The sequence below is a fragment of the Aulonocara sp. 'chitande type north' Nkhata Bay genome, linkage group LG8 (assembly GCF_057382095.1).
Source record: "Aulonocara sp. 'chitande type north' Nkhata Bay isolate Kocher_YH1m ecotype deep benthic linkage group LG8, A_spYH_male_GT1.1, whole genome shotgun sequence".
NCBI lineage: Eukaryota > Metazoa > Chordata > Actinopteri > Cichliformes > Cichlidae > Aulonocara > Aulonocara sp. 'chitande type north' Nkhata Bay.
In genome coordinates, this window is record NC_141351.1 from 11718585 (window position 1) to 11746181 (window position 27597).

General features: G+C 42.6%; 1 protein-coding gene and 1 long non-coding RNA gene across 3 annotated transcripts; one reads left to right on the top strand and one right to left on the bottom strand.

Moving 5' to 3' along the window:
• Positions 1 to 27597, top strand: erbb2 (erb-b2 receptor tyrosine kinase 2). 2 transcript variants are annotated; one of them, XM_086303594.1, is made up of 27 exons: positions 1 to 223; positions 10553 to 10704; positions 10808 to 10988; positions 11188 to 11328; positions 12155 to 12220; positions 12393 to 12508; positions 12607 to 12748; positions 12872 to 13000; positions 13903 to 14047; positions 14781 to 14854; positions 14979 to 15069; positions 18054 to 18256; positions 18386 to 18515; positions 19725 to 19815; positions 20317 to 20471; positions 20563 to 20610; positions 20719 to 20857; positions 20941 to 21063; positions 21157 to 21255; positions 21347 to 21532; positions 21741 to 21896; positions 21989 to 22064; positions 24478 to 24624; positions 24822 to 24919; positions 25241 to 25417; positions 26423 to 26807; positions 26890 to 27597. In XM_086303594.1, the coding sequence occupies exons 1-27, from the start codon at positions 88 to 90 to the stop codon at positions 27237 to 27239; spliced, it is 3936 nt and encodes a 1311-aa protein (XP_086159720.1). In that variant the 5' UTR covers positions 1 to 87; the 3' UTR covers positions 27240 to 27597. The 2 variants fall into 2 exon arrangements, with proteins under 2 accessions (XP_086159720.1, XP_086159721.1); XM_086303595.1 differs by having other exon boundaries at positions 26426 to 26807.
• On the bottom strand, positions 14149 to 16056 carry LOC147323299 (uncharacterized). Its single transcript, XR_015130734.1, has 3 exons — positions 15929 to 16056; positions 14761 to 14838; positions 14149 to 14679 (listed from the first exon to the last, which is right to left on the bottom strand). It is a non-coding gene; the product is annotated as an uncharacterized LOC147323299 (long non-coding RNA).

The window sequence follows — 27597 nt, forward strand, 5'->3', positions numbered from 1 at the left end:
CAGGCAGGGAATTCATGGGAGGAAGTAACTGAGATTCGGACACGAACAACAACTCCACACGGTGCCAGAAACGACAGTTAGCTCTAAATGAGATGCAAAAACTTAATCTCTGTTTCCCCCAGATGGACTAGAAGCGCCGGGTCTGCGCAGATGGAGGCGGCGAGAAGTTTGCTGTTTGTCGGGGCCGTACTGCTCGGAGTGACGGGCGCTTCAGGCAGAGAAGGTGGGTAACTTTCAGCGCTTTCCCCCTGTCAATAATGCCTCCGCCGTCGGCAAAATAGACCCACGGAGCTTCGGGGAGATGGCACTGGAGTGTGCTGGCTGTAATTTTAGGAAATGCTGGAGGTTTTTTTCTGGTCCGGAGGACTACATTCCTCCGTGACTCCTCAGCCGGGTCCTCTCTGCTCTCCTGGGATTTATGAAGGGCTGCTTATGAGGAAAAATCACACCTGTCACAAAACAGCCTCGCTTTAGATTTACAGTTTGGACCAAAATAATAATAATTTAAAAAAAGATTCAAAAACTAAATAAACAAATATCTCCAATCTTGTAACACGTTGACTTGCTCAAATAAACACAGAGCAGAGACTCAGGTAAGAAATATGAGAACCTGCTTTACAGCTTTGCGACACAACTGACTTGTGCACTGCAGGCGGACGGTTCGTGGCTTTGCTGTAAACACAAACAAAAACAAGACACTAAACAGGCAGTGCATTGTGGGCCAAGGATCATGACGATGTCAATTATTCACTCCTGGCTCTAAAAGGGAGACATTGTGCGATAGAGGGGCCACTTGTCACACTTGGAGCTTGAGTACATGCCAGTAAAACAAGAGCTAACTGGAAGGTGCAAACGAGCTGCAAATCATATTTTTGCTTGTTTTTCATTTTATTATAGGTTTTGGGGGGATAATAATAATTTATAATATTAAATAATATATATATTTAATGCTTGATCTGATGGTCAGTCTGTACTTGGGCTATTTAGTTTGTTAACTGAGAAAATGATTGATAGTGCAGATTAATGGGTGCATATGACCCTTTATAGATCGATTTTAGGTGTATTTGGGGAGATCAATAACCCCCAGCCAGCTGCTTTTAAAAGCAGTTTTATTGGCACATGCTAATGGCAAAAATGAATCTGAACTCAATAACAATTTATTCTGCAGTGCTCACTTTATTGACATGCAGCTGTTGGCTTTCATTGATGTGCACAAAATAAAGAAAGAGCCCCCTTTGGGGTTTTTCATTCATGTCAGCCTCAGAACAAAAATGACTAATGTAAGTACAAACAACTGTCTGTTTTATTAGCTGCTCTCTCTCTCTCTCACACACACACACACACACACACACACACACAAACAAAGCCTTTAGTCACAGGTGAAGTGATTTTCATCTATGACTGCATTGTTGGTGGGAACTGGTTGGTGCACTTTACTCAATCTGTGAAGCATCAGTTCAGGGCGAGCGCTCCGACTGGCTCCAGAGTGAATCTCAGCTGTCTTACTTTCAGTTATGAAGTATTGTAAAAGTGTTATATCACGCACACACTCTTTCACCTCCCCGTCCCCGTGCCTGTGTGTGTGTCTGTGTTCAGTGGCCTTTCTATCCATAGAGTTCGTGCCCTTGTCACACTCCAGTGAAGCTCACTGTGTGGCGATTAAGTCTTACTGAACTGGCCTCAGTGATCAGCTAACTCAGCCTGCTGTGACTCACCAGTCTAGACCGCGTGTTAGTGATCTAACTCACCCGGAGAGGAGAGTGGGACCACCGGAGAGCCATTGTTGCCGTCCTCCGGGGAGACTTTCAGCCTCTTCTTCTGTTTATCTTCTCTTCACCCGGCTTTTAGTGGGAAAAACCTCTGAGGAAATAAAGTGTTAGATCTGTGAATCTGCACATCTTACATCAGTGTGACACTCAGAAATACTGCTGACATCTTCTAAACTCTCAGTATTTAAACGATTGCCTCAGCTACCTTGTTTGTGTTAGCAGAATGAAATCATGGGGAAATAATTAAAAAACAAACGTGTTATTTTCACTATTTATTAACTTCCCTGTAATTCATAAGAGGTCTGTAATAGTGATACTCAACTTGCGGCTCACAGGCCAAATCAGGCTCGGCATAGGGTGCTGGCCAGCTCTCTATAAAACTAAAGAGGTTGCAGTTATTTTTAATGTAGTGTAAACTTTCAAAGCATCCATAACTAAAATGCAGTGGCATCTCGCGAGCGCGGTGAAATAATTATGCATCACAAGGGCCAAAAAGCCCTTCCAACAAGGCCATTCATTTGAAAATAACTGATTTAAAAGAAAGGAGTTTGCTCTTTTTACTGCCCATTCATTCAATCTGATAAATATTATAAATATTAAAAAAATTCTGCCTATTAAACGACCTTTAGTTTGATGTGTTGTTTGTAAAAGTGCCCTCTAGGTAAAGCATGTAACGTATCCCATGTCTGCAGGACGTTGGAATTAAGGAGGTATGGGTAAAAATGCCCGATTCAAACCCTCGATTCCAAACTTAGAAACAAAGAACCGTCTTGTATTTTCAGTACAATATAAACAAAAACCATAACATGTTTTTCAGGGTAATTTCTGAGCATCATAAAATAAGGAGTTGATGAGAGAGATCATTCAAATGAAAACTAGCACAAAATTGCTAACTGTGAAGCTAGCACATTCATCCTTAATGGAGAAGTAATTATATTTTGGAGTGGTGTGTGCAGGTGGGCGACAGATCAAAGGCAAAACCCGAATGTGCATTGGGAGGAAAGACTAATTCAAATGCTGCCACAGAGGTGCACCGCATGCTTACTATTGACCATTTGCAGCACGCGCGTGCTTTAAATGTCACTTCCACACGAGCCTCTCGGGACCAGCTGAATGTTTTTGTGAAGCAACTTTAGGATGATTAATGAACCTATGCACAATGTTATCTTCAAGCTATGAAACCCGAGTTACAAGCCCTTGAAGTACATAGGGATGGGTTGAAGTTTGCCTGCATTTTCAAGCCCTCATGACTTCAGCAAGTAGACACATTCATTTAAGCTCTGCAGCCTAGTTCATTTTAGAGTGCGTCCATCTAGAGACAAATTGCATTTCTTGGTGATGGGTGGCCGGTCAAAACGAATTAAAGTACCTAAATTTTGATATTGGGTTCATCCTCTGGCTGTGAAATCATTCTGGTTCGAAATAATTTGCGATTAATTTTTTTTCTAAGTGTTTATTTGCAAATCTTTCAAATTCTCCTCTAAGGGAGTGACGTGGGAACGTGATCTAGACACTTCTGAATATCTAAATGTTTTGAAAGTAATTTAAGTATTTTTTTTTAAAATGCTGGATTTTACGGGGTTCCACTGGTGGCTCTATAGTGATGTGATTTACCTGACTAATGAACAAAATATCCCAGTTTGATCCCGGGAGGGGACACTGATCCCTTTGGGGATATGTCAGGAAGGACATTGGGCATTTAAAAAAAAGTCAGATCCGGCATGTAGAGCTACCATCTGTGGTGACTGCTTGTAAATAAAGGAGCAGCTGAAAGCAGCTCAAGCTGGATTTTGTTACACTTGAACCTGTAGAAGATTTAGGACAGACGTGTTGGACCAACATCAGGAATAATGATGCTTGAACGCTCCAGCAGATTTCCAGAGACCTGGGAGAAACTGTCAGTGACTTTTCCTTTAATTTGTCATAAAACCCTTCTGGAATTCTAACAAAGAGTAACTGATTTGTACACAGCACTGTGTACACTATGTTAATAATGAAATGTATCCCATTCAATTTATCGATCAGTTATCCTTCTGTGGAACTCCTTCATTAACAGCACTTATCTTTTAGCCTTTTATTTGAAAATAATAGCAGAAATCGACTTCTTGATATTTATTTAGGCCAGTTTTGAATGGAAGATGTCCTAATTTTCCCTCCTCCTTATTCCAGCGCTCTAATCCAGACTCCTTCCTTTATGTGGTTAATGTGTAGAAAGAGGTCGGGACACTCTGAGATGTGGCGGTGCGTTCGTGTTTTGGTGGTTTTAGTCTGTGGCGGCGTGAGTGTACGAGGAGTTCGTGGCTCCAGCGCAGCACAGAGCCTGTTCTGCTTGTCTGTTGAGCAATACCTGTTTTTTTTCTTTCTCGACCGCAGAGTGAAGCGGTAGAAAGAATGCGCTGTGGGGAGGCTGGGAGAAATGTGGAGTTTATGCAAGACGCGTTGCTAAGGATTAGGGCTGCGGTGCAATCAGGGCTACCGTGTGAAAAATCTGAGCGAAAGTCCCGCTGGATCAGATCGCTCTGTTTGCGGAACTTTGGAGGATCTAATCCATTAGACGAGAGGACGAGGAGCAGGCTTTTCCGCTGTGATTCAGCCCTGTTCCCGCAACAGCGGCGGCAGCATCGCGTTCCTGTTGCTACACACACACGCACACACACTGGTAAACACACACGCACCTCCACACACTCCCTGTGCTAACTGGCATGCAGCCACACACAGGTGTGGCTTCAAGCTGGCTTTCAGTTTTCAGTCTCAAGCAGCCCGTTTGTACAAACACACACCGCAGCCTCTCAGGAAGCCTGATTCAGATCAAATCAGGAGTGATTTCTTACACACCGGCAGTACTTCGTGTTCTCTCACTTTCCTTAGAGCTGAAACAACAAGTGCTGACATTTTAAATATCTTGCACTTCAAGTTATAAAACCTCCTCTGACTATATAAAAAGTGTTTGGATTGCTTGGCCACATGCACTTAAAAGTCCTGCAGTACTAACTGCATTCACAGGAATGCCACAGTACGTGGCATTCCTGTGAATGCGTGTGTTGTTACAGGGACTGGACGATCAACTTTCTGTTCAATCAATCTTCACCAGCTGATTCACCAGCTCAGCAGTGTTATCTTTTTATGTGCTAACGACAGCCTTGGCCGGGGTTCGCTGTGTTTTCTAACTGCCCATCCGTACGCACGTCACTCTCCGGCATTCCCAAGAAGCCGATAACCGTTTGAGGAAGTTTCTATAAACTGGGCGCAAAGTTCACTTGGACTCAAGGATGCACTGATTAGAATATGGCAGTCAAAGGTCACTGCGATCCAACAAAACATCTTTTTTTCTTTCTTTTGTTTTGGTTGTAACTCCAAAACTACTGTGCACAGTGACATCATACTGTCCAGACTTGCCCATCTGCTGGCTTCCTTCCTTTCATCACTACATTTGTGTTAAGTCTCGATGGAGGTGGACTTAACTAATGTTTGGCATACCACAGAGCTCAAGGTGGTAATACTAGTTTTCTAAAGTCAGAACTGGTAAACAAGCTGCTGTGCTGAAACTGCTAGTGGCGGTTAACCATGAAGTAAACAACGTGTAAAAGACAAAGTTGTTATTTCCACCACGTTTCACATGTTAACCTGACAGCAACTCTATCTTTAACAGGTTGTCCCCTAAGTGCGAGGCTTGTTTGACGTATACAGACACCTTAAGCATGCTTTGAGATTAATCTGCTATGCTAAACTGCTGTTACACAAATTAGGACATGTTAACAAACCTAAAAGTAGTTGGATGGATTTAAACAAGCAAAGGTAGAGTCACTGGCATGTAGAGCGTTGTTTTCCATTTTCCTGTCAGTATTCATGTTTACCTGTGCGCAATTTCAGTCCGATCATGTTGTGTATTTACATGCATCGACGGTTTGAACAGAGGAAGTCATCAGTTTCTCTCCTGTCTCGTGTGTTTGCCTTTTGCGTCATTTATCTTTTTCAAATGGACCCACGCTGTGTTGTCGTTGTGTTGACATATAGCAGGCATTCGCAGTAAGGATAAGGTACCTGTCCATACACACTGATTCGATTGAGGTCGGTATAACCCACCTGTGTCAATTGAAAGGAAATTTTGGTCCAAAGGAGCGTTATCAGGTCATTGTGTTCACATGAAGCATTTTTATATCATTCAGACTTTTATTCCAGTTATTAGTGTCCTTGTAATCATGGCTAATGACTGAGCTGTGAGCAGATATGGAGCTAATGTGATTTATCTTACCCTTTTGAGAATAGTTGCTGAGCTCCTCTCCTATTATAAATGTATAAACACTGGACACTTCATTACATCTTGCTATTACCAGCTGGACTTCCTTTTGCTTTCAGCACTGCTGTAATTCTTTGTGGCATAGATTCAACAAGGTGCCGGAAATGTTCCTCAGAGATTTTGTTCCATATCGACATGATAGCATCACGCAGCTGCTGTAGATATTTTGGCTACACGGCTATCTAATGATGTGAACCTCTTTCACCATCATGTCCTGAATGTTTTGGGATCTAGTGGCTCTGGAGGCCATTTAAGTACAGCGATCTAATTGGTCATGGTCAAGAAACCAGTTTGAGATGATTTGAGCTTTGTGACATGGTGTTTTATCCTGCTGCAAGCAGCCGTCAGAAGATGTGGTCATAAAGGGATGGCATCAACACTCAGACAGGCTATGGAGTGTAAGCGATGCTCACATGGTGACCCAAAGAAAATGTCCCCTAGAGCAGGGCGACATGACCAAAAATATTTATCACAATATACATTTGAAAATTTGCGATAACGATATAACTGACGATATAATTGACACGAGACAAAATACTTTACAACTCCTCAACTGTCAAAAAAAAAACCCCGTCAATGTATTTTCACTTACACAAGCAGCTTTTTTAAGTGCATTAAAGTTATATAAAAAATTTGCAGTGCAAATGCAAATTCCTTGCTGACAGTTTAACCAAAAGGCATTTCCAGTGGAAACTGGCCGACATATCCTCAGCATAACCATGTATAATATCCACAAAACTTAAAAAGAGGTTACACACACACAATACTGTAATATTATGTTGAAACACAGTACATATCACTCCGCGAGGCTCCTGACTACGATGGCTGTAATGCTCCGACAATCCATCAAGCGGTGCGGGTCCGTAGCTTAGCAAAGTCGTACTGAAACATTTGACAGATTTGCGAGCGCCGTGTACATAAAACTGTTTCGAGGTCAGTAAACACAACCAGAGTTCATACATAAGGCACACGGGATTATAAGGGGCACTGTCGATTTTCAGAAAAATCAAAGGATTTATTTTCCAAAAAACACGGTAATAACGACGGCCCGCTAGCATGCTCTACCAAAAATAGTGCTTTGTTGTGTATCTGACGGACGAAAGCTAAACCAGTCCCACACCACTGAAGTTGCAGCATTTTTACAAACCAATTCTGGTTCATCCGTTTCATTCAACGATCCACTTTCGCTCTTCTCATTCTGCGTCGCTGCCATGTGCGTATGTAAACAAAGGCACTGCGCATGTGCTTTTTACCCATATTCCATCGCGATATTTCATTTTCTTATCGTTGCCCAACATACACCGGTATTACCGTGAACGGTATGATATGGCCCAGCCCTAATATCCCCACACCGCCTGAACTGGTGGTACAAGCCTGTCTCCACTCTTGTCAAGTTCTGGTGTGGCTGTGAGAGCTGTAGCCTCAGTTGCCAGTTCTTAGCTGACAAAAAGGGCACGCAGTGCGGTCTTCTGCTTCAGGTTGGATGTTTTATGCATTCAGAGACGCTCTTCTGCGTACCTTGGTTGTAACGAGTGGTTATTTCAGTTACTGTTGCTTTCCTATAAAAAAACAAAACAGTTTGACTTCTGGCTCTGATAAAACACTTCCTCCACTAGATATAGTCTCGATTTTGAACCACTCTGTGTAAATCCTACTGATAGTAGATCAGCAGTTTCTGAAGTACTCAAACCAACAACCAGGCTCATTTAAATCATCTTTCTTTCCCATTGTGATGCTCAGTTTGAACTACATGCCTAAATGCATTGAATTGCTCCTGCTGTGTATGTGTATATATCTGTGTATCCATGCTGATTGTAACTTTGAGGGGTGGCATTATTCAGGTGAATGTATTGAAGATTATAACATAATAGCACAGTTGAATCTATGGTTTCCATCATGCTTACGTAACAGGGTGTAGTTCAGACAAACTGGGTTTCAAATAAATCTGTGTGCACAGATTTGACTTAAATGTTACAGAGGGATATGTCAGTTACACTGTGTACTTATCCAGATATAGCACTGCTGAGGTTTCCATGGCTTCAACTGTAGTGCAGCTGCAGCTGTTTTAACAACAGAACTAATTAGAAATATCCGGCGGGTAATTACATCGCAGGGCTTCATTTAAATGATGTCCAAAATGCATCAACAGCTGTCTGCAGCGCTTCACTACTGAGTGAGCGCGTGAACAAGTGGGCAGTGGGAGAACAGGCATGGTCTCAGATAATCGGGATCCTTTTAGCCTCTGTAATTTGTGACCGTAATTAATTTAGACTGGAGAGAGCGTGAGTAGGGTCAGAACTCAGAGAAACAGACGGGAATGTAGGAAAAATACCTCCCTCGCTGTTGTTGCTCTCTAGCAAAACACCTGAGCAGTGGAAGTTTCCAGTGGCAAATTGGCATTACATGCTGTGCAGCAGGCAGCATTAATGCGTGTACACGTGACACGGCGCGCAATCACCTTGTGAACTGGAAGGTCACAGGTCACCGATGTAGCTTTGATCAAAACTCGGTGCCAGTCACCACAACATCCCCCTTTTACTGGGAAAATCCAAAACTGTGTGTGTCATCTTCTAGCTATGCAACCACACACCTTTCTATTAAATTGCACTTCCCCAGAGGATGATTGCAGTTGAGCAACAGCTCAGACTCTGAGAGAATTTAAAAGACACGAGTGATCAGAGAGGATGTGAGGACAATTTCTTTGATAACTGCTTAGATAAACCTTTGAAGAGGCAGGAAGTGAACTTCGAATGGGGAAAGTAAAGTTAGCGTCTTGACCGCGGGCAGGCTGAGTAACGTGAGCGATAAAAGGGAAAGTATTTTAGGCCGGGAGCTCCTCACAAGTCCACGCACACACAGGCGTTGCTGAGAGACTTTTGGAGAGCAAACAATGAGGGAATAAAGGGAGAGGAAACTGAGGACGGGCTTTACGCACACTTTTCAGAAACGGATAATGTGCTCTGTTGAGCTCTCTGTTACAGCACATTTCCCTAATCCCCAAAGCCGGAGACATCCAGCTTTTTGTTTTTTGTCACACTCTGGGAAAGCTGTTTGTGTTTTAGAAGTTCTGTCTTATTGAAAATGATTAAAATGCCAGAGGATGAGAGTACATCTCCACTCTTGGCTTGACTTCCAAAACTATTTTCCATGATGACATAATTGAAGGAGTCGGCGATTAGTCATTTGATTTGTTATTTGACACAAGTGGCAGAGGCTGGGTGTGTATTTTTGGCAGCCGCACGGTTAATCATAGACACATTTACTGCAGTAGCTCGCTGTCTTTATTAATGCTTCAGTACTTCTTTAGCTGAGTTGCAGGAGGGGTAATATGGGTCTGTGCGCTCCGCCATCTCCAGGAAACTTTACACGTGGCAGACGCACACACATGATAAGACGTATCTCCCGAAGTCTGCTGGTAACCTCACTGTGTCATGAAAATCGGCCTTGTCCCGGCTGCCAGGACTTCCCGTTCTTCCTGTGGTGTGCCTGCTTCTGTGCTTTCCAAAATGGCAGGGAGAGAGATGGCTCAGTAGTGAGGTTGGGGGGCTTCAATGAAGAAAAGTGGGTTGACTGTTGAGGGGCTGCTGGAAAGGAGCCAAGGGAAGTCATTTATAACTTCGAGAGAGGAGGGACTGTTCACCGTGTGACTGCTTGTTAAGGCACGAGAGCTATGTGTCTGCAAATGCCCCTGTGAATTATAATGCTGTATGACCCCCGAATTCAATTCTGTGTGTGACCCACTGAAGGGAATCTGCTGCCAGGGGAAAATATATCATATATGTATACTAAGACGCAGACGGAGGCTGTGCGTGCGGCTCGTATTTCTATTTAGGCTGCTTGTGAATAGATGGAGTCAAGTTATGTGGAGTCCAAGCCTTACATTCATTACCACGTAGGTGTCTGTACACATGAAAAAAGGAACCAAAAAAGAAAGGACTGTTGTAAACGTTTACATTGAGATGTCCAAAAAAACCTCAACATTATTAAAGCAGTGTGTGATCGTCTTGAGAGAGAACAGAACAAAAGAAGCCAACATCCATAAAAGAGCTTTGCATGTCCCTCAAGAAGCCAGGAGAACTATTCCTGTAGACTACTTAAAGAAATGACAAGAAAGCTTGACCTAGAGAGTTCAGGCTGTATTGACTTGCATTGACTTTCGAGCTTGTTAGAATTGTACAACCTCTGTTTTTCCTTATTATACTGCACTGCATGTGTTTGCCCATCTTCCAATTTTCCAAGTGAAATAAAAATAAATGAAGGTTGGCTCACAGCTTTTGCAGACTACTGTATGTCATTTAGTTTTTTGTAGGGATGATATTTTAACCCATAAAATGCAAGAATTCTGCCGAATGAAAAGTTGAATGGCTTCATTCATTAAAGAAACTAAATGTTGCATTGAAGAAAAGTGGTTTTTTGTTTCTATATACTGTAGGTTGTAGTTCTTGACAGGTCATATAAATTGCCACTTTGTTTCTTTGCCTTGCAGTCTGTCGGGGTACAGACATGAAGCTGGCCCTGCCCTCCAGCCTGGAAAACCACTATGAGACTCTGAGGCTGCTTTACACCGGTTGCCAGGTTGTTCATGGAAACTTGGAGATTACACACCTCCATGGAAACCCTGACCTCTCCTTCCTGCAGGTATAGTTTGAATGGAAACGCAAAGAAAATGTTAATACAGTTAATAAGCTTGGTTAGCTCCAGTGTTCCTCACCTTTGTCTCTCTTCATCTCTTCTTCACCAGGGGATTGTGGAGGTACAGGGTTATGTACTTGTTGCTCATGTTTCTGTGAGCCTGTTGCCCTTAGACAGCCTTCGGATCATAAGAGGCAGCCAGTTGTACAACTCCAGCTACGCGCTGGCTGTGCTGGATAACACTCACACCGGTCAGGGGCTGAGGACGCTCCGGCTACGTAGCCTCACAGGTCAGACATTTTCCTCAAATCCGGCGTAATTTGATGTGACAAGTTTGGAGCTCAGACTCATTTTCTTATCCTCAGCCGCCAGCTTTAAAACACTGAAGTGTTTCACTGGAAGATTGGTCAGAACAGAGGCCCGTTTCTCTCAGCATCTGTTGTCTTCTATAAGTTGTGGAGTCACTTTTATGTATTATCTGTCCTGCAGAGATCCTGCTGGGTGCAGTGTATATTTGGGGGAACCCCCAGCTGTGCTTCCCAGACCCCCAGAACATCAATTTGACGGACATCTTGGATGAGCAGAATGGCCGTGCCAAGGAACACCGACTGCAGCCTCGGCCTCCTAACTGTGAGCAGCTGACTGACTCTAATAGTGAACAAAGAGAAACATCATGCAGCGATTTGTCGATGTCATAAAGTCATTTTACATGTCAGATGTTTCCTGGTTGGGAGCATATGTTGATCTAAAACCCGTGTATAGCTTTCAGCACTGATGGTGCCTTTCCAGATGTGTAAAGGCGCCATCATTACGTTGAGGAGCATTATTCCAAAATCTTTCCACATTTTGAAGACACAGTTTTTTGCAGATTAGTGAACCTTGGCCGGTCTTTATTCCTGAGAAACTCCTCTCCTCTCTTTTTATACCCAGTCATGTTAGTGATCTGTTGCCAGTTAACCTCATTAGTTGCAAAATGTTCCTCCAGCTGTTTTTTTTTTTTTTTTTTTGCTTGCTTTTCCAGCTTTTTGTTGCTCTGTCCCAATTTTTCAAGACATGTTGTTGCCACCAGCTTCAAAATATTTTTTCATCAAATAGTAAAATGCCTCAGTTTAAACATTTGATGTGTTTTCTTTGTCCCACTGGGGATAAAATGTGGGTTTGTGAGATCATTGCATTCTGATTTTATTTTACATTCTAGCGCTGTGTCCCAGCAATTTTGGAAGTGGGTTTATAAATCCTAATGTGGGCAAAAATCGTTTATGTTGGTTTTGGATACTTTACATAGATTTCTTTTATAGAGTTTGACCTTCCAGCAAATGGCTCTCATGAACCGTACTGGTGCCTTACATAACCACGGATCAGCCAGCATGTCTGCATGCTCTTGAATCTTTGTCTTTCTTGTAAAATTGTGGCTCAGCTTTCCCTGGTTTTTATTCCTGGCTTTCTTCTGGTGCAGGTCCAAGTTGTTCGCCTGCATGTGGGAAAAGATGCTGGGGAGAGACTCCTCAGGATTGCCAAACTCGTGAGTTAAAATCACACACACAGTCATGTCATGTAGTTTTATGTAGACAAAAGCAGAACAGATGAAGTTTTGCTGAAAGGTTGACTGTGTGTGTGTGTGTGTGTGTGTGTGTGTGTGTGTGTGTGTGTGTGTGTGTGTGTGTGTGTGTGTGTGTGTGTGTGTGTGTTTAAAGTGACCCGAGCTAAATGTGCGTCTGGCTGCCAGCGGTGTAAAAGTCCTCTACCCAACGACTGCTGTCACCTGCAGTGTGCAGCTGGATGCACTGGACCCAAAGACTCAGACTGTCTGGTAAACAGTCCTGTTGTTTTTGTTTTCTTATCTACAGTGTAATCTCCTTTTTTCCTTTTCCTTACTGGAGAAACATGTTTCCTCCTTCCTCTCTGCAGGCTTGTCGTCACTTCAACGACAGCGGTGTATGTAAAGAGAACTGTCCACTGCCCACCACCTATAACCCCGTCACGTTTCAGTCCCAATCCAACCCACATGGGAAGTTTAACTTTGGAGCGACCTGTGTCAAGACGTGTCCTTGTAAGAGTTTGCCTTAAAAAAAAAAATCTGCTTAACCAAGAAAGCTGTCACACGCTCGCTGATTTATTTATTTATTTTAAATCCCTGCCTCCCATCTTGGACACTTTGTCTCCTGCCCTGTAGATAACTATCTGGCGTTGGAAGTGGCCTGTACTTTATCTTGCCCCCCAAACAACCAGAAAGTTGTCGTCACCCAACCTGACGGGACGGAGACGCAGAAATGTGATAAGTGTGAAGGAGACTGTCCCAAAGGTGAGGTAGTCATTCTGTTTTCTCCTGGGAAATATCATTCTGTTTACAAACACACGCACACAGTGGCAGCTTTATTAGATTTACCTGCTAATTAGTGTGAATAAAAACATCCACTTGGAAGCGGAAGATGGTTCTAGATTTGAGTTAACTCGACAAATCGGAATGAGGTTCAGTAATCTGGTCCGCCTGTCTGTTCATGTCGTTAGTTTAGCTTGTTAGTTTCTCTGTCACCTTTATAACCTTGCTAGCATAATTCTCCTGTCTCTGCTCCTCATACCAAGCCTCCAGGATCTATGGTGCTCATTTTCATCTTCATATTTTTATTCTTGGATTCTCCTGGAGCAGCTTTGCATGATTCAATGCTCGCAATAATTTTTAGTTATTTTATAATGGACCTTGGTGCAACCGTTCAGCTCACCCACTGTCTGAAAACAAGTTGTTATGGCTCCTGTTTTTCTGATTCACTGCCCATCGTAAACAGATTTAAAGATTTGAACAGCAGGTCGGTCCGGTCTGTGTGCAGGTGACGACAGTATCCACTCTCACTGACATCATACCAAGCCAAGAGCAGAAAAACTAAGTGTTCAGAGCTGGTTGAATGTTATTGTATACAGTACTGCTCAAAAAACTTCACATTGTCAATAAATCACCGCTGCTATTTCCAGTTTTCATAGCAAAACATAAGTAAATGAGGGGTGGTTTAAGGCTTTGTTCCTTTAATGCAGTGCAAATCTGTTTCATTCAGCAATGATCACGTCCTAGTTCATGTTGCTGGGTGATTATTAGTCATTGTTGTTGTTAAACTTTAGTCTAATTAGAAATACTGCTTCCAGAAAAGCTCTGGTTTGGTTTAACGTCTGTTGTTGTTTTGTTTTTTTTCCCCTTCCTGGTTGGTATCATAGTGTGTTTCGGCCCGAGTACAGACAACAATGGTGTCACCGACAGCAGCAGCAGCATCGCCGTAGTAACGCCTTCCAATGTGGAGGAGTTCAACAAGTGCACGAAGATTTTCGGTAGCCTGGCCTTCCGCTCTGAGAGCTTCTCATGGTGAGAGACTTTTACATTTTTAGAAACGTGTAAAATTCAGTAAAGACAACAAGCAGCTTGACACCAGAGACTTTATTCCGCCACAGCGCCACATCCCTCCCATTCAGCACTTCAAATATTTAATTTTGCAGCAACAACTTGTACACAATCCTTTTGCCGCCCGAGCCTATCCCTGCACAGGTAACCAGACCGGCTTTAAACTCAAGTGTTTTTGACGTTGTGTCAACAGAGGACAAAACTGCTCCAATTTGTTTCTACACCAGTGTCATTCAAGAGCATTTCAAATAATGTAGCGAAATACCAACAGTTAATACAAAGCTTGTAGGTTTGCTTACATGACTTGTAACTTGCTGAGGTTGAGATACTACATGTTGATAAAATTCCCCGACAGCTGATTTAAGTGAACGCGTGTGTGGTTTCTGATGTATTGTTGAGGGTTGTCAATAATGGGTTAGTGTGTTAGTGTGATCTGAACCTGCACAAACAGGCTTGCATTCAGCATATTCCTCCTATTTCCTCCTATTTCCTCCTGTGGATTGAATCTGTATCTCTGACTCAAGATCACCCAGACACATCGTCTCCATGACTTGTGTGGACTGGCGAAGGCATTTCTCACAAAATCCAAGCTTAACCTGGAGGAGATATTAATATTGAGGACAAGCCAAGAGAAAATGAAATTGTTCCCAATAATCAAAGTGGCTTTTAAGTCTTACTTAAATCTTACGCTGTCCAGGGATCCTGCGAAGAACACCTCAGGCCTGACTTTGGAGCAGCTGAGTGCCTTCAGGACTCTGGAGGAGATCACAGGTACCACAGTGTTTGTTAAACCCTATGTGAGCTTTTTATTAAGTAACATTTTATCTGTTTCTCACACCGAAGTCTCCTCAGTTGGAATGTTTTCATCACCTCTGTGTGATCTTTAAACTTGCAGGTTATCTCTACATTGATGCCTGGCCAGAACAGTGGACCAACCTCAGTGTGTTTGAGAACCTGAAGGTGATCAGAGGCACGATGCTCTACAAGTAAGACTTCTTAAAACTGCTTGTCTGTTGCTCTGCATGCTCTCCACTATTTCCCTTGTCATCCTGTTTGCACAATATGCCTGTTGTGTAACCATACTCAATCCACTTTACTGCAGTGTTTTGTTTTGTTTTCCCTTCTGTGGTGATTTTATTATCAGCTTTATTATCAATAAACTTACCAACGAGCTGGAAACAAACATTAGGTGTGCCTGCTAAGCGTATTTTTCTTCTCATGCAAGTGAGCACAATGGAAACGTGGATAAAAAAGTCAACTAAATGAAGAATAATAGTAAGTTTAAGTAATTTAAAGAATCAATAAACTCCACTTCACCATCCGGATCGTCTATATGTGCCTTGAACAGCTCTCCTGTAGTATTAAGATCGTTATATAGATGCAGCACGTTTAATTTTCTTTCCATGCGGTGCGTCACTACATGCCAATGTGTCCACCCAACACTGTGTCTTTGTTTGTGTTCAGTTTTTTTCGACTGTTTCTGCTTCAGTTGAGGCAGTCTGTTCATTTTCAGGGTAATAAATGCTAATTATTAGCTAGCACTGCTGCCCTGCTGGCCAGTGTCTTAAACTAGGTCACAGTTAGCACCATCTGATCACCGTGCTGGTGACGTGTACAACGTTACGATCAATGTTCTCCAGGTGGAAGCGACCAATCACATTTTTGTGGAGGGAGTATGAGCAAGACAGGCTGTATAACACATGGTTGATGCTGAGAAAGAGTCTGTTTTAATGCAGCTTTTAGCTAAAGCTAAAAAAATTCCAACCGACAACTGTTTTATTATTTTCGATTGAAACGAATGTCTGAAAATGTTAGCTCCGCATTCACTTTTGGTTTCACACTGACCTCGGTCTCCATGGCCTCCGTTTGATCCCTTCATCCACGACAAGTGCGACTTCATGTGGACTTTGTCACTCAGCAGTTTGGCGACAGGACAGGACAAGTCATGCTTGAGTACTTTTTTCCTCCCACTTGGAAGTCTTTTTTTTCCATTTTACACAGTTTTACAAACATGGAACATGATGTCAGGGACTTAAACAGATTAAGATAAGATAAGATAAGATAAGATAACCTTTATTAGTCCCACACGTGGGAAATTTGTTTTGTCACAGCAGGAAGTGGACAGTGCAAAAGTTATGAGGCAAAAATTAGAATACAATAAGAATAAATACAGTACACAACTGTACAGAATAGAATAAAATAATATACTATATACAGTAGAATAAAATAGAATAAAAATATACAATAAGATAAAAATAGAATACGAATGCTATATACAACTGAGTAAAAATACAACGATGCCAGAAAAGATTATTGCACTTAGTGTTATTGCACATGTGTGGATGTGTGTGTTTGTTCAGTTAAAGTCTTTGTTGTGGAGTCTGACAGCAGTGGGGAGGAAAGACCTGCGAAATCTCTCCGTCCCACACCGTGGGTGCCGCAGTCTCCCACTGAAGGAGCTGCTCAGTGCTGTCACAGTCTGCTGCATGGGGTGGGAGACGTTGTCCAACAGGGATGACAGCTTAGCCGCCGTTCTCCTGTCACTCACCACCTCCACTGGGTCCAGAGGGCATCCTAGAACAGAGCTGGCCCTTCGGATCACCCTGTTCAGTCTCTTCCTGTCCCCAGCAGAGATGCTGCCGCCCCAGCAGACCACACCATAAAAGATAGCAGAAACCACCACAGAGTCATAGAAGGTCTTCAGGAGTGGGCCCTCCACCCCAAACGACCTGAGTCTCCGCAGCAGGTACAGCCTGCTCTGCCCTTTCCTGTAGAGGGCGTCTGAGTTATGAGTCCAGTCCAGTCTGTTGTTCAGATGAACACCAAGGTACCTGTAGCTGTCCACAGCCTCAATGTCCATACCCTGGATGTTCAGTGGTTGCAGTGGAGAATGCTTGTGCCTGCGGAAGTCTACCACCAGCTCCTTGGTTTTACTGGCGTTGATCTGGAGGTAGTTCAGCTGGCACCAGTCCACAAAGTCTTGAGTCAGTCCTCTGTACTCCTTGTCGTCCCCATCAGTGATGAGGCCGACTATTGCAGAGTCATCAGAGAACTTCTGCAGGAAGCACTGGGTGGAATTGTGGGAGAAGTCTGCAGTGTAGATGGTGAAGAGGAACGGAGCCAGAACCGTTCCCTGTGGGGCCCCCGTACTGCAGACGACCCTGTCCGACACACAGCCCTGAGTCCTCACATACTGTGGTCGGTCGGTGAGGTAGTCCAAAATCCAGGTAGTAAATAATAACATCATCCAAAGCCATCGAATACACTGCAGGAAAATATTTCTATCAGAGCTTTTACACTTGGATTATAAGCTGTTCTGAATCTTGTTATAACAAACCCATTTTCCCCCCACTGTTAATCTCCTTGACTCTTAGTTTGAAGAGTCAAAGCCATCTTATCCATTGATTGTTCTAGGAAAAGGTCGATGTTTGGTGGTGTCTTCTGAAGCCAGCATTTTTTTTCCCTTTTTTACCAGCAGTCTAGAAGTCTACAGATGTTTTAAGGAATGTTTTGTGGATCCCGGGACAGAAATGTAGCATCCACTTTTATACCCAAAACCTCTGAATGGAAGGGCAGGATCAGAATATGTGGGCACGGTGTGGCATCATAAATTTCTCAATAAACTTTGTATTTTTTCCAGACTTGTACTCATCAGTGAACAACTGAATAATTCCTTATACATTCTCCATGTGGGAGAATTTTGCACTTGGATTTCTCAGGTTTTACACTGTAGGGCAGTTGTAGTGACAGTGCTGGAGCCACATTGATATGATGCTCTGCTTTGAGTCCCTCCAAAATGACCAAGATCCTTACTCTGCTCCGAAGAGCCCAAACGCTATTTGTAAGAAGCTTGTTTTCACAGAAAGATACCGGGTTACAGCTGTGTCTCTTTTGCTGTTTGCTTCTTACACTCTTCTTTATTTAAAGCTTTGTTTACCACTCTTCATCTTCTCCCTCTCCATCCATTCAGGGGTGTGTTTTCACTGGCCATCCAGAATCTGCAAATCGAGTCTCTCGGGTTGCGGTCGCTGCGCAGCGTCAGTGGAGGTTTGGTCTTGATTTACAACAACACACAGCTGTGCTACACCAACTCACTGCCATGGCAGAATCTCCTCCATCCCACCCAGGGTCCGCACCGCATCGTCAGCCACAACCAGGACCCTGCAGTCTGTGGTAAGTAAAGCCACAGACCTTTTAGTCGTGCAGCTGTCTTAAGCTTTTTTTTTTTTTTTTTTTTTTTGTGGTCTAATGCAGTAAAAAAACTACAGGGTGAATCATGCTGCATTGTCTCTATGTTTTCAGAGAAAGAGGGGAATGTTTGTCACCCCCTTTGTAAGGCGGGCTGTTGGGGTCCGGGGCCCAGCCAGTGCGTGTCCTGCCAAACTTTCCAACGTGGCACCGAGTGTGTAGAGCAGTGTGATCTCTATCAGGGGTAAGAAGGTTTGCGTGCGTTTGTAGAGGTGTGGCAAAACTAAATCAATGCGAAAACAACTGATAATGTTCTGTAATTGTTCAGTGTACTATTTGTTTTATTTGTAATAATTCCCAGAACTAGTTCCCCAGTAAATATATCAGAAAAACTAATGATGTTTAGTTTTCAGATTAAAAACGTTTAATTTAACGTGTGCCTTGAAGCAATTTAGGATCTATTATCTGCGATAACGGTGTGTTTGAGTTTGATATGACGTGCATACATGCACATACAAAAGCAAATGCAAGATGGCAGAGCAAATGAGAAAACACACTGGGCTGTATACATGCGCACAAAATGAACCCAGTACAACCATTAGATGGTACATTTGCTTAGTTAGGAATTTACATCTGCTAAGTGCCTGGAAAAAGCAGGCTTAAAGTAAAATGCTCAAACATCTAATTACAGTCTCTTTTAGTAAGACTCAAACAACAGAGGTTATTATTATTATTATACACTCCAAATTAAGCTAGTGATTTTGTTATTTACAACGCAACCAAATGCAAAATCATACCCTGCTCTCTTGCCTATTTTGCCTTGAATTGGATCGGATTTAAAAAGTTATCACCACACTATGGCTTTAGTCATCGCGACCATAACCTAACAAGGAAAGTAGAAATGTTATGTGTTTAGTTTCATAGAGTTTCTAAATAAAAAGATTAACAAATCTAACTGATTAAAGACATCATAGCCGTAAATACCTCTGAGGTCACCGTAGTATGGAGTGAGTGGCGTGCCCTATATATTGCTCTATAACATATAAATGCTTTTATAAAATAAAAGCAGTAATACATGGAATATTCGGGAATTCATACATACAATTTCTATCTAGGTGTTAAATGAACATGTTTAATGTTGTTTCTTCAATGTAAAGCAGAACAAAAGTGTAAAAATTTAATTATTTTGAATCTGTGATGGAAATTGTATCCTGGACTGGAAATTTACAGTCCAGCATGATGTGATGTTTGCAGAAAGTTGGCAAAAATTCATACGATACTTCACGATTGTCTATAGAAGAAGAAGAAATGTCGTTGAGCTCATCGGGTTACTTGCAGCTGGCGTCTGTTTCTGAAGTTGTGTCTTCTCAGGATGGTGTCAGATGCTTCAGATAAATGCATTTAATTTAATCCTGGGATGTTACCTTACGTGCATCTTGTGCTTGCTTTGCAGGCCCGTACGTGAATACATAGATGGATCTAAGTGTGTTGCCTGTGATCCACAGTGTCGACCCCTCAATGGCTCAGAGTCCTGCCACGGGCCGGTAAGAAACATAGACCAAAGTGTAATACGGCTAGATAGGATTTCTAACTCCTTAAACCTCCATTTGGAGCTCAAAAGTACTTGTATATGACAGTTTATTTAACCTGGAGATGTATCGTTTGTATGAATAAATACAAGTTTATGAGGTTCTGTTTTCCTTTTTCACTTTTCTCAAGATGCATGTGGCATCACTGCAGGATGCATATTCTCATTGCATAGCTTGTTTTTGATGGTGCATTGTAGAGCTGAGATTACTGAAGCCTTTTTACACAGGGATAATGTTGCTTGCACCTTGCTTGCTTTAAAATAAATTATACTATAAGCTATTTCTAATTACAAAAGTTCTTAAGTGGTCTAATTTTAGCTTAAATTGAATCCTTTTAGCTGCTGTGGTGCTGTAAGTAGGATGTCGACGTCACACTGGGCTGTAGAAACTCTGTTATTTTTTTATGTTAAATAAAAAAAATAAACATTGTTAAATATCGCTCTGTTTGCGTCTCAGGGTGCTCAACATTGCACGGAGTGTCGGAATTTCCAGGACGGCGAGTATTGCGTGGATCGGTGTCCCAGTGGCGTCAAGGGCGATCTGCATACTGTGTGGAAATACAGCAATGCCACGGGACACTGTCTGCCATGCAAGACCAACTGCACGCCACCGTGAGTGACGCCACATTTAAGCCCCAACTCACACACACATACACAAGCACGCAGTGAGACTGACTTCACAGACGGTGCTTTTCTCTTCCAGCTGCACTGTGAAGGATGAACGAGGCTGCCCCATTGATACCAGGACAGGGTGAGCGCACTAAACAACTTATTTCCGTTAGCTTTTCTGGGAGCTGTTACAAATTGAACTTCGATTTTTATGGATGGGCGCAGCGTTAAACTTTCTGTGTCTGTGTAGACCTGGCACGTCCATCGCGGCTGCAGTAGGTGGGGTGGTGCTCTTCATTATCCTGCTGGCTCTGCTGGTCTTTTACTTGAGGAGACAGAAGAAGCTAAAGAGGAAGGAGACAATGAGGAGGATCCTGCAGGAGCACGAGGTGAGGGACGACGTGCCAAATTAAAATGTGTGTTTTGCTCTAGCGTGGAGTCTTTATCTGCTATTTTCCTCCTTCACATGCAGCTGGTGGAGCCTTTGACGCCGAGTGGTGCTTCACCCAATCAAGCTCAGATGCGTATATTGAAAGAGACCGAGCTGAAAAAACTCAGGGTGCTGGGTTCGGGGGCCTTTGGCACTGTTTACAAGGTATGGTCATCACGCACATCCATAACCACGTTATGTGCTGTTTGTTCAGAGGGTGGTGAGCTTTGTTCGAGATGATTTTGATTACTGTTTCAGGGAATTTGGGCTCCTGATGGGGAAAATGTGAAAATCCCAGTGGCGATTAAGGTTTTGCGTGAGAACACCTCACCAAAAGCCAACAAAGAAATCCTCGATGTGAGTATAAGCCAGGCAGAAAACCTTGAGGAGTTACAGTGGACGGAAATGAAGTTCACACGCTCATTACATCTGCTCTCTCTGCTTCCAGGAGGCATATGTGATGGCGGGCGTTGCCAGCCCGTACGTGTGTCGTCTCCTGGGGATTTGTCTCACCTCTACTGTGCAGCTGGTCACTCAGCTGATGCCGTACGGCTGCCTCCTCGACTACGTCAGAGAGAACAAGGACCGCATTGGTTCGCAGTTCCTACTCAACTGGTGTGTCCAGATTGCCAAGGTACAAAAACAGGAAACAAGGTGTTGCATTTCTGTTTTCATGCTTGTACTTGTGTGACCGCTTGCAGTGATATAAGCGGAAGTATATTTTGTTCATTTCTCTCTTATCTTACTTGTCTTTTCATATTTGATGTGGTTCCAGTTTGTTTATTTGTGGACACATGTAGGGTGATGGATCTGTGTGTTGGTGTATGTGTGTGTTGGTGTAGGGGATGAGTTACCTGGAGGAGGTTCGTTTGGTCCACAGAGATTTGGCAGCCCGCAATGTCCTGGTGAAGAACCCGAATCACGTGAAGATCACCGACTTTGGTCTGGCCCGTCTGCTCGATATAGACGAGACGGAGTATCACGCCGATGGAGGGAAGGTGAGATGGAAGCTGTGACTTGCAGAGCATGTTCTCTGCGGGCGTTAAGGATTTTGTTTGTTTAAAAATGCTCTGGAAATCTGTGTTTCCAGGTGCCAATCAAATGGATGGCCTTGGAGTCTATCCTGCACAGGAAGTTTACTCACCAGAGTGATGTATGGAGCTACGGTAGGCATCAACCAGGGCTAGGAATTTTAAATTGATCCTTTTCTTATGAATAAATCATCAGAAAAATCTTATCAAATACATTGAAGTTTAAATGTGAACCAAAATAGATTTGCAAGCAAGTAAAGTAGGATTTTGATTAAAATGTGAATCCAGAAATGATGTTTGCTGTTTGAGCCGAATCATATGGGTGGGACTTGCGTATGCTGAGAGTTGTAAGAAGCATCTCCATTGGCCAGTCTTAGCACTGGTTCATGTAGATGGCTTTTGTTTAACAATCTGTGGTTTTGTAATGGCTTAAAAGGATCCAAATTAGCTGATAGAGGGACATAAAAAATGCAATTGGCATGAATGCCTGTTCAGACATAAAGTTTTTGCCGTTACTAAGCTAGGTCTTCTCCAAAGATTCTATTCCTTGTTGGCCAGCTAAGGATTTTGCCCACAGACAGTATAAAGCGAAAAAGGCTAGACAATTAATTTTGTCAAGGGGCCACGTGGGTCTGTTGTGTAGCACCCAGTTGGCCCGGCCCTCCACAACAGTACTATTTCTCATGGACCCAGATTCTGGGTTGGAAAAATTAATCCAGTACAAAGTCCCTTAAACCTGCAGTCTGTCTGAAGGCTATCAGATGGCAATAGCTGGTCACAAAAAGACTTCTGGTCGTGTAGAAGTCTATAGGAAAATGTAAACCGTTTCCTTCTGTTTTATGTTCTTTGTTATCCATTTCAGGTTGCATTCGATAGTCTAGGCTGTGCTAACAAGTTAGTGCTAACTAGTTGGATGAAAGATGAAATGTTTCTCCCACAGAATCATCTTTTTGGGATAGCCTAACTATTGTTTTACATCAAGCTAGTCATCTTAGCATAAGTGTGTAAAGTAGCATCTCTGCCATAAAATCTTCCGCCATGATCAGTGTTGCCAACTTAGCGACTTTGTCGCTATATTTAGCGAGTTTTCAGACCCCATAGACGTGAAAGCGCGTATCGCTTTTACTCTCAACAAGCAGCGGGTGCTGTAACGCAGTCAGTTCTTCTTTTACTCTTTTACTCTTATGCTGTTTTGTGGATCACAAGGTTTAAAACTACTTATAAACACACACACAAAGTAAATCCACCAGAGTGCCTATTTCGGGTCACTTTTGCCGATCCAAGCCCGGGTAAAGGAGCAGGGTTGGAATTGTGACATTAAAAAAAAACAATAATTGCTAAAAGAAATGTAATTTGTAGTTGTAAATAAACTCTAAATGCATTTAGGACGTTTTTTACTCACTTTATGTCTCTTCCACGATGTTATTTCTCTCTCCAACAACATAGGTTACAATTAGATTAGCATGACCAATTATGCAAATTAGGCGATGACGTCATTTAGCGACTTCTAGCGACTTTTAGGACAGCCAATAGCGATTTTCCTTACTGAGGAGTTGGCAACACTGGCCATGATCCAGATACCTCAGTACTCGAATGCAGGAACTTTGAGAATGACATCACTCTTGAGTTGGCGCATTCCAGGAAAAGAGAGGAAAAACAGGACTTTTTTGGTTCTTAGCAAAGATAGAGCTGTTCAGGTATCACTAGCAATACAACATAATGCTGTTTTCTTGTAAATAAAAAATCTTACTGTCTTCAAAGTTTTTAAACAGCTAGTTAGCACAGCCTAGAGTTATCCGTCCTAATTTCTGTTTTGTATCAAACTAGTTAGCTTAGCCATGTGTGTTGTAAGGTAGCATTTTTTCCCTATATGAAACACGAAAAAAAAGAATCTAATAACACTAGCATTAACAATAAACTCGTCTCACATTTACATACAGGTAGTTATTACAGTCTAATGCTAAGTAGCGCTAAATAGCCTAACTTCCATTTTAAATTGAGCTAAATACATTAGCATAAAGGAGTGGGAAATTTGTAGAGTAGCATTTTGCTACATGCTACATTAAATAAAAATAAAAACACGCCTTGACATAACTGCTGTTATGATTTGGCTCTATATAAATAAAACTGAATTGATCTTCGTCGTGCTTTATTGTGGCTTGTCGGTGGTGTGAAAAGTACACTCACTGGCTAACAAGGTGTCAATCACAACAGTTAGATCTACCCTGAAATTCTCATCAAAGGGTATGATGCATGATGTCACAGTATCTTATTTGCATAAATCCAGTTGAGACTGGCCAAGAGAGGTTCTTGTATGATTGAGTGTTGGTCTCACCCATAGACTAAGCTTAACAGCAATCCAAAGTGTTTAACTTAAATTTTAACCATAAATATATTTCTTAAAACATTTAGAGTTCAGTGTTTCCATAGTTTTTCTTGAATGCATAATGGTTTTAAAACTAACTTCATTCACAGATAACTTGGTTTAAATCCTTATAGGTGATTTGTATTTTAGAGTAAATGTTGCGTTGTTGTTATTTAATTGCAGGGGTAACTGTCTGGGAGCTGATGACGTTTGGCTCTAAGCCCTACGACACGATTCCAGCAAGAGATATCCCAGAGGTTTTAGAGGGGGGCGAGCGGCTTCCCCAACCCCTTATCTGCACCATTGATGTCTACATGATCATGGTCAAATGTCAGTACCTCTCACTGCAGCAGTGATTTTTGCATTTTGTCTATGTTGTGATGTTGCCAAGATTTAAGCATTTAATGTATTTCCTGGTTAAAAACTGCAAATGAATCTGACTTTTATACACGTTGTAGTTTATTTCCCCGTCTGTCAAAGGATTTAATGTTGTTGAAGTGTTCAGTTAACCATTGTTTGGTTGGCAGGTTGGATGATTGATCCTGAGAGCAGGCCGAGATTCAAAGGCCTGGTCAATGATTTTAGTGCCATGGCTAGAGATCCTACTCGCTATGTAGTTATTCAGGTATGTAAATGTTTTACTCATGCTGTTAATGTTTTACTGTGTGTGTGTGTGTGTGTGTGTGTGTGTGTGTGTGTGTGTGTGTGTGTGTGTGTGTGTGTGTGTGTGTGTGTGTGTGCGCGTGTGTGTGTGCGCGTGTGTGAGAGAGCGGGACTGATAGTTATTGTGTCCATACTATAAAATTATTTATCTAAAACTGCTACTTTTTAGATGTGGTTACCTTTTAAAGAGTGACACTTTTAATTCCATCCAAATAAATAAAGATGTACATTCCTAGAATGTTTTGGGTTTTTTATCCTATGTTGTTCTTTCATCGTCTTTCAGAATGATGAAGAGATGAGCAAGTGCAGCCCAGTGGACAGTGAGTTTTACAGGATGCTTCTGAGGGAAGATGAAAATATTGGGGAAATGATCCTGGATCCTGAGGAGTACCTGGTGCCAAATACAAGGAAAGGGGACGAGCCCCAGGCCAATGGACTATCCAGACACCAGTCATACAGGGTCAGTGGGGTGGGAGGGGGGTGGGTAATTTTGTCTTTGTCTATTTTATATAACTATATGTATCTATATCTATCATACATAGATAGATATATGTTCTTTTTGATTGGTCCATTTGCTGGCTTTAATCACAGACAGACAGAATTTACCTGTTATGTGATGACAGTTGTACATGTTGGCCCTTACATCTCAAGTTTTACTTGATAGATCCCCTTCCACTGAGCACTATTTGGCAAGCTGTGGCATTAAATTTCCGTATTTCTATTAAATCTCAAATTTCACCAGCGCTATAACGTGTTACAGTAAATTTTCTGCATGTCAGAATGAGAAAACTATGCACGTTGATGACTTTTTCTGCTTTCTGGCAAAGCTCCATCTGCAGTGTGTCAGTTGCAGACTTTCGAGTTAATCGAGTTAATAAATATCTGAAATTGACTCTGCTCGATTATGTGCTCTGCAGCAACGTGTACCGCAGGTTCCAAATTGTGATTAATGTAGCGAACGACTTTAAGGGTAGGTGTCCTATATTCATGCAGCATTGTGGCTGCTTCTCTGTTGCTTGTAACATTATACAAAGACGCCCTTTATAGCTACGGTTTCTAGCTATTAAAATTAGAAACTGTAACTCGCTATTAAAAATAATTTAGCAGAGGCAGGGACACACAGATCAGAGGGTGGGGAATCCCCACCCCCAGATCAGATCAGTCTAAGATAATTTTCCTAATTTATTCTGGAGTGACAGATGAGAAGTTTTTAAGAGAGTGTCCATCATTCAGCATGTGTGACATAAGAATTAAGAGTCCTGCTTTAATGTCTGTGTGTTTGAAATAACTCATGAATTGTCTGTTTAATAAATGATGAAACCGATATGAACATATATTTGAAGATTTATATATATTATATGAGCAGTAAGTACCTGATACTGTGTGAGAGTGCGACTTTTTCTGTTAACATGCTGTCATGTCGTACATTCCCAATATCTTAAAGGGTGGTTGTTTTTCTTTCCAGCAGAGCAGAGATCATAGCTTAGATATGGACCCTTCCAACACTGCTGGGCCTCGGAACCTTCACTCCTCCCTGACTGGAATCAGCCACGCCCAGTACCCAACCTTAACAATGGGAGCGAGCGCCTCTAACAGTGTGTGGCCTCAGTATCCAATGCTGGCTCGCAGCACCTCAGCTGGAGGTCAGTCTGACTCTGTCTTCCTGGATGCACCTACAGACAGCCACTCCTTGGCACCAGCCAGCCCCGGACGCTACAGCAAAGACCCCACTTTCCCCAACGGGAGCAAGGATGACCTAGAAACTGATGGGTGGAATGGTTTTCCCCATCCTTATCTTCACCACTCACTACCCCGGAGGAATCACGCCATTCAAAATCATCCCCTGCCAGGTGAGTCGTGGTCTTCATAAAGAAGGAAATGTCCGTATCTCTGATTATGTTCTGACTTTTCTTCTTCTATTCACCTTCTCAGAGTACGTCAACCAAGAAATTCAGGATCTCAGGCCAGGGTTCCCTGAGCGGCCCAGCACACTGCCTCGAAAATCCAGAATAGACCGCCGGCTTCCTAACGGCTTAAGTTCAGGTCACAGTGTGGAAAACCCAGGGTATTTGATCCCAGTGAACTCCACCTCTCCGGCCTTTGACAACCCATACTATCTGGACCTCGGGCCCAAGGTGATTCCCGGGGCTGTGGCGGGGGACGGCCCAGCAGGACTGGAAAGCAACGGAGGAGTAACCAGACATATGAACGGTTTTGTGACACCGACTGCAGAAAATCCAGAATACTTAGGATTAGCAGACACTTGGAGTGGGCATACTTGAGGATAGGGATGGTGAGACTATAAAGGAGACACAGACGGAGTCTCACTGAGGGAAACTGGAGAGTGGGAAGATGAACATTTACATAGCAAAAATAAGGGGAGCTGCGAACGTGCAACTGGAATCTTCTCACTCTGTCTGGAGAAGCAGCGGCATCCGAACTGATCGAGGTTGTCCCTAAATGCCACGTTATTAGTACCCAGTTGTAACACGCATGGACTCAACACAGTGTAGCATTCAAGTGGTGCCTGTGGCACCATTTGTATTCATGTCTTCCTCTAAACAATCTGTGACTGTTAACTGCCAAAAAGAAGTTTTTTCTTCTTTTGTAAATAACACCATAAACAAAAGAGTTCAAGAA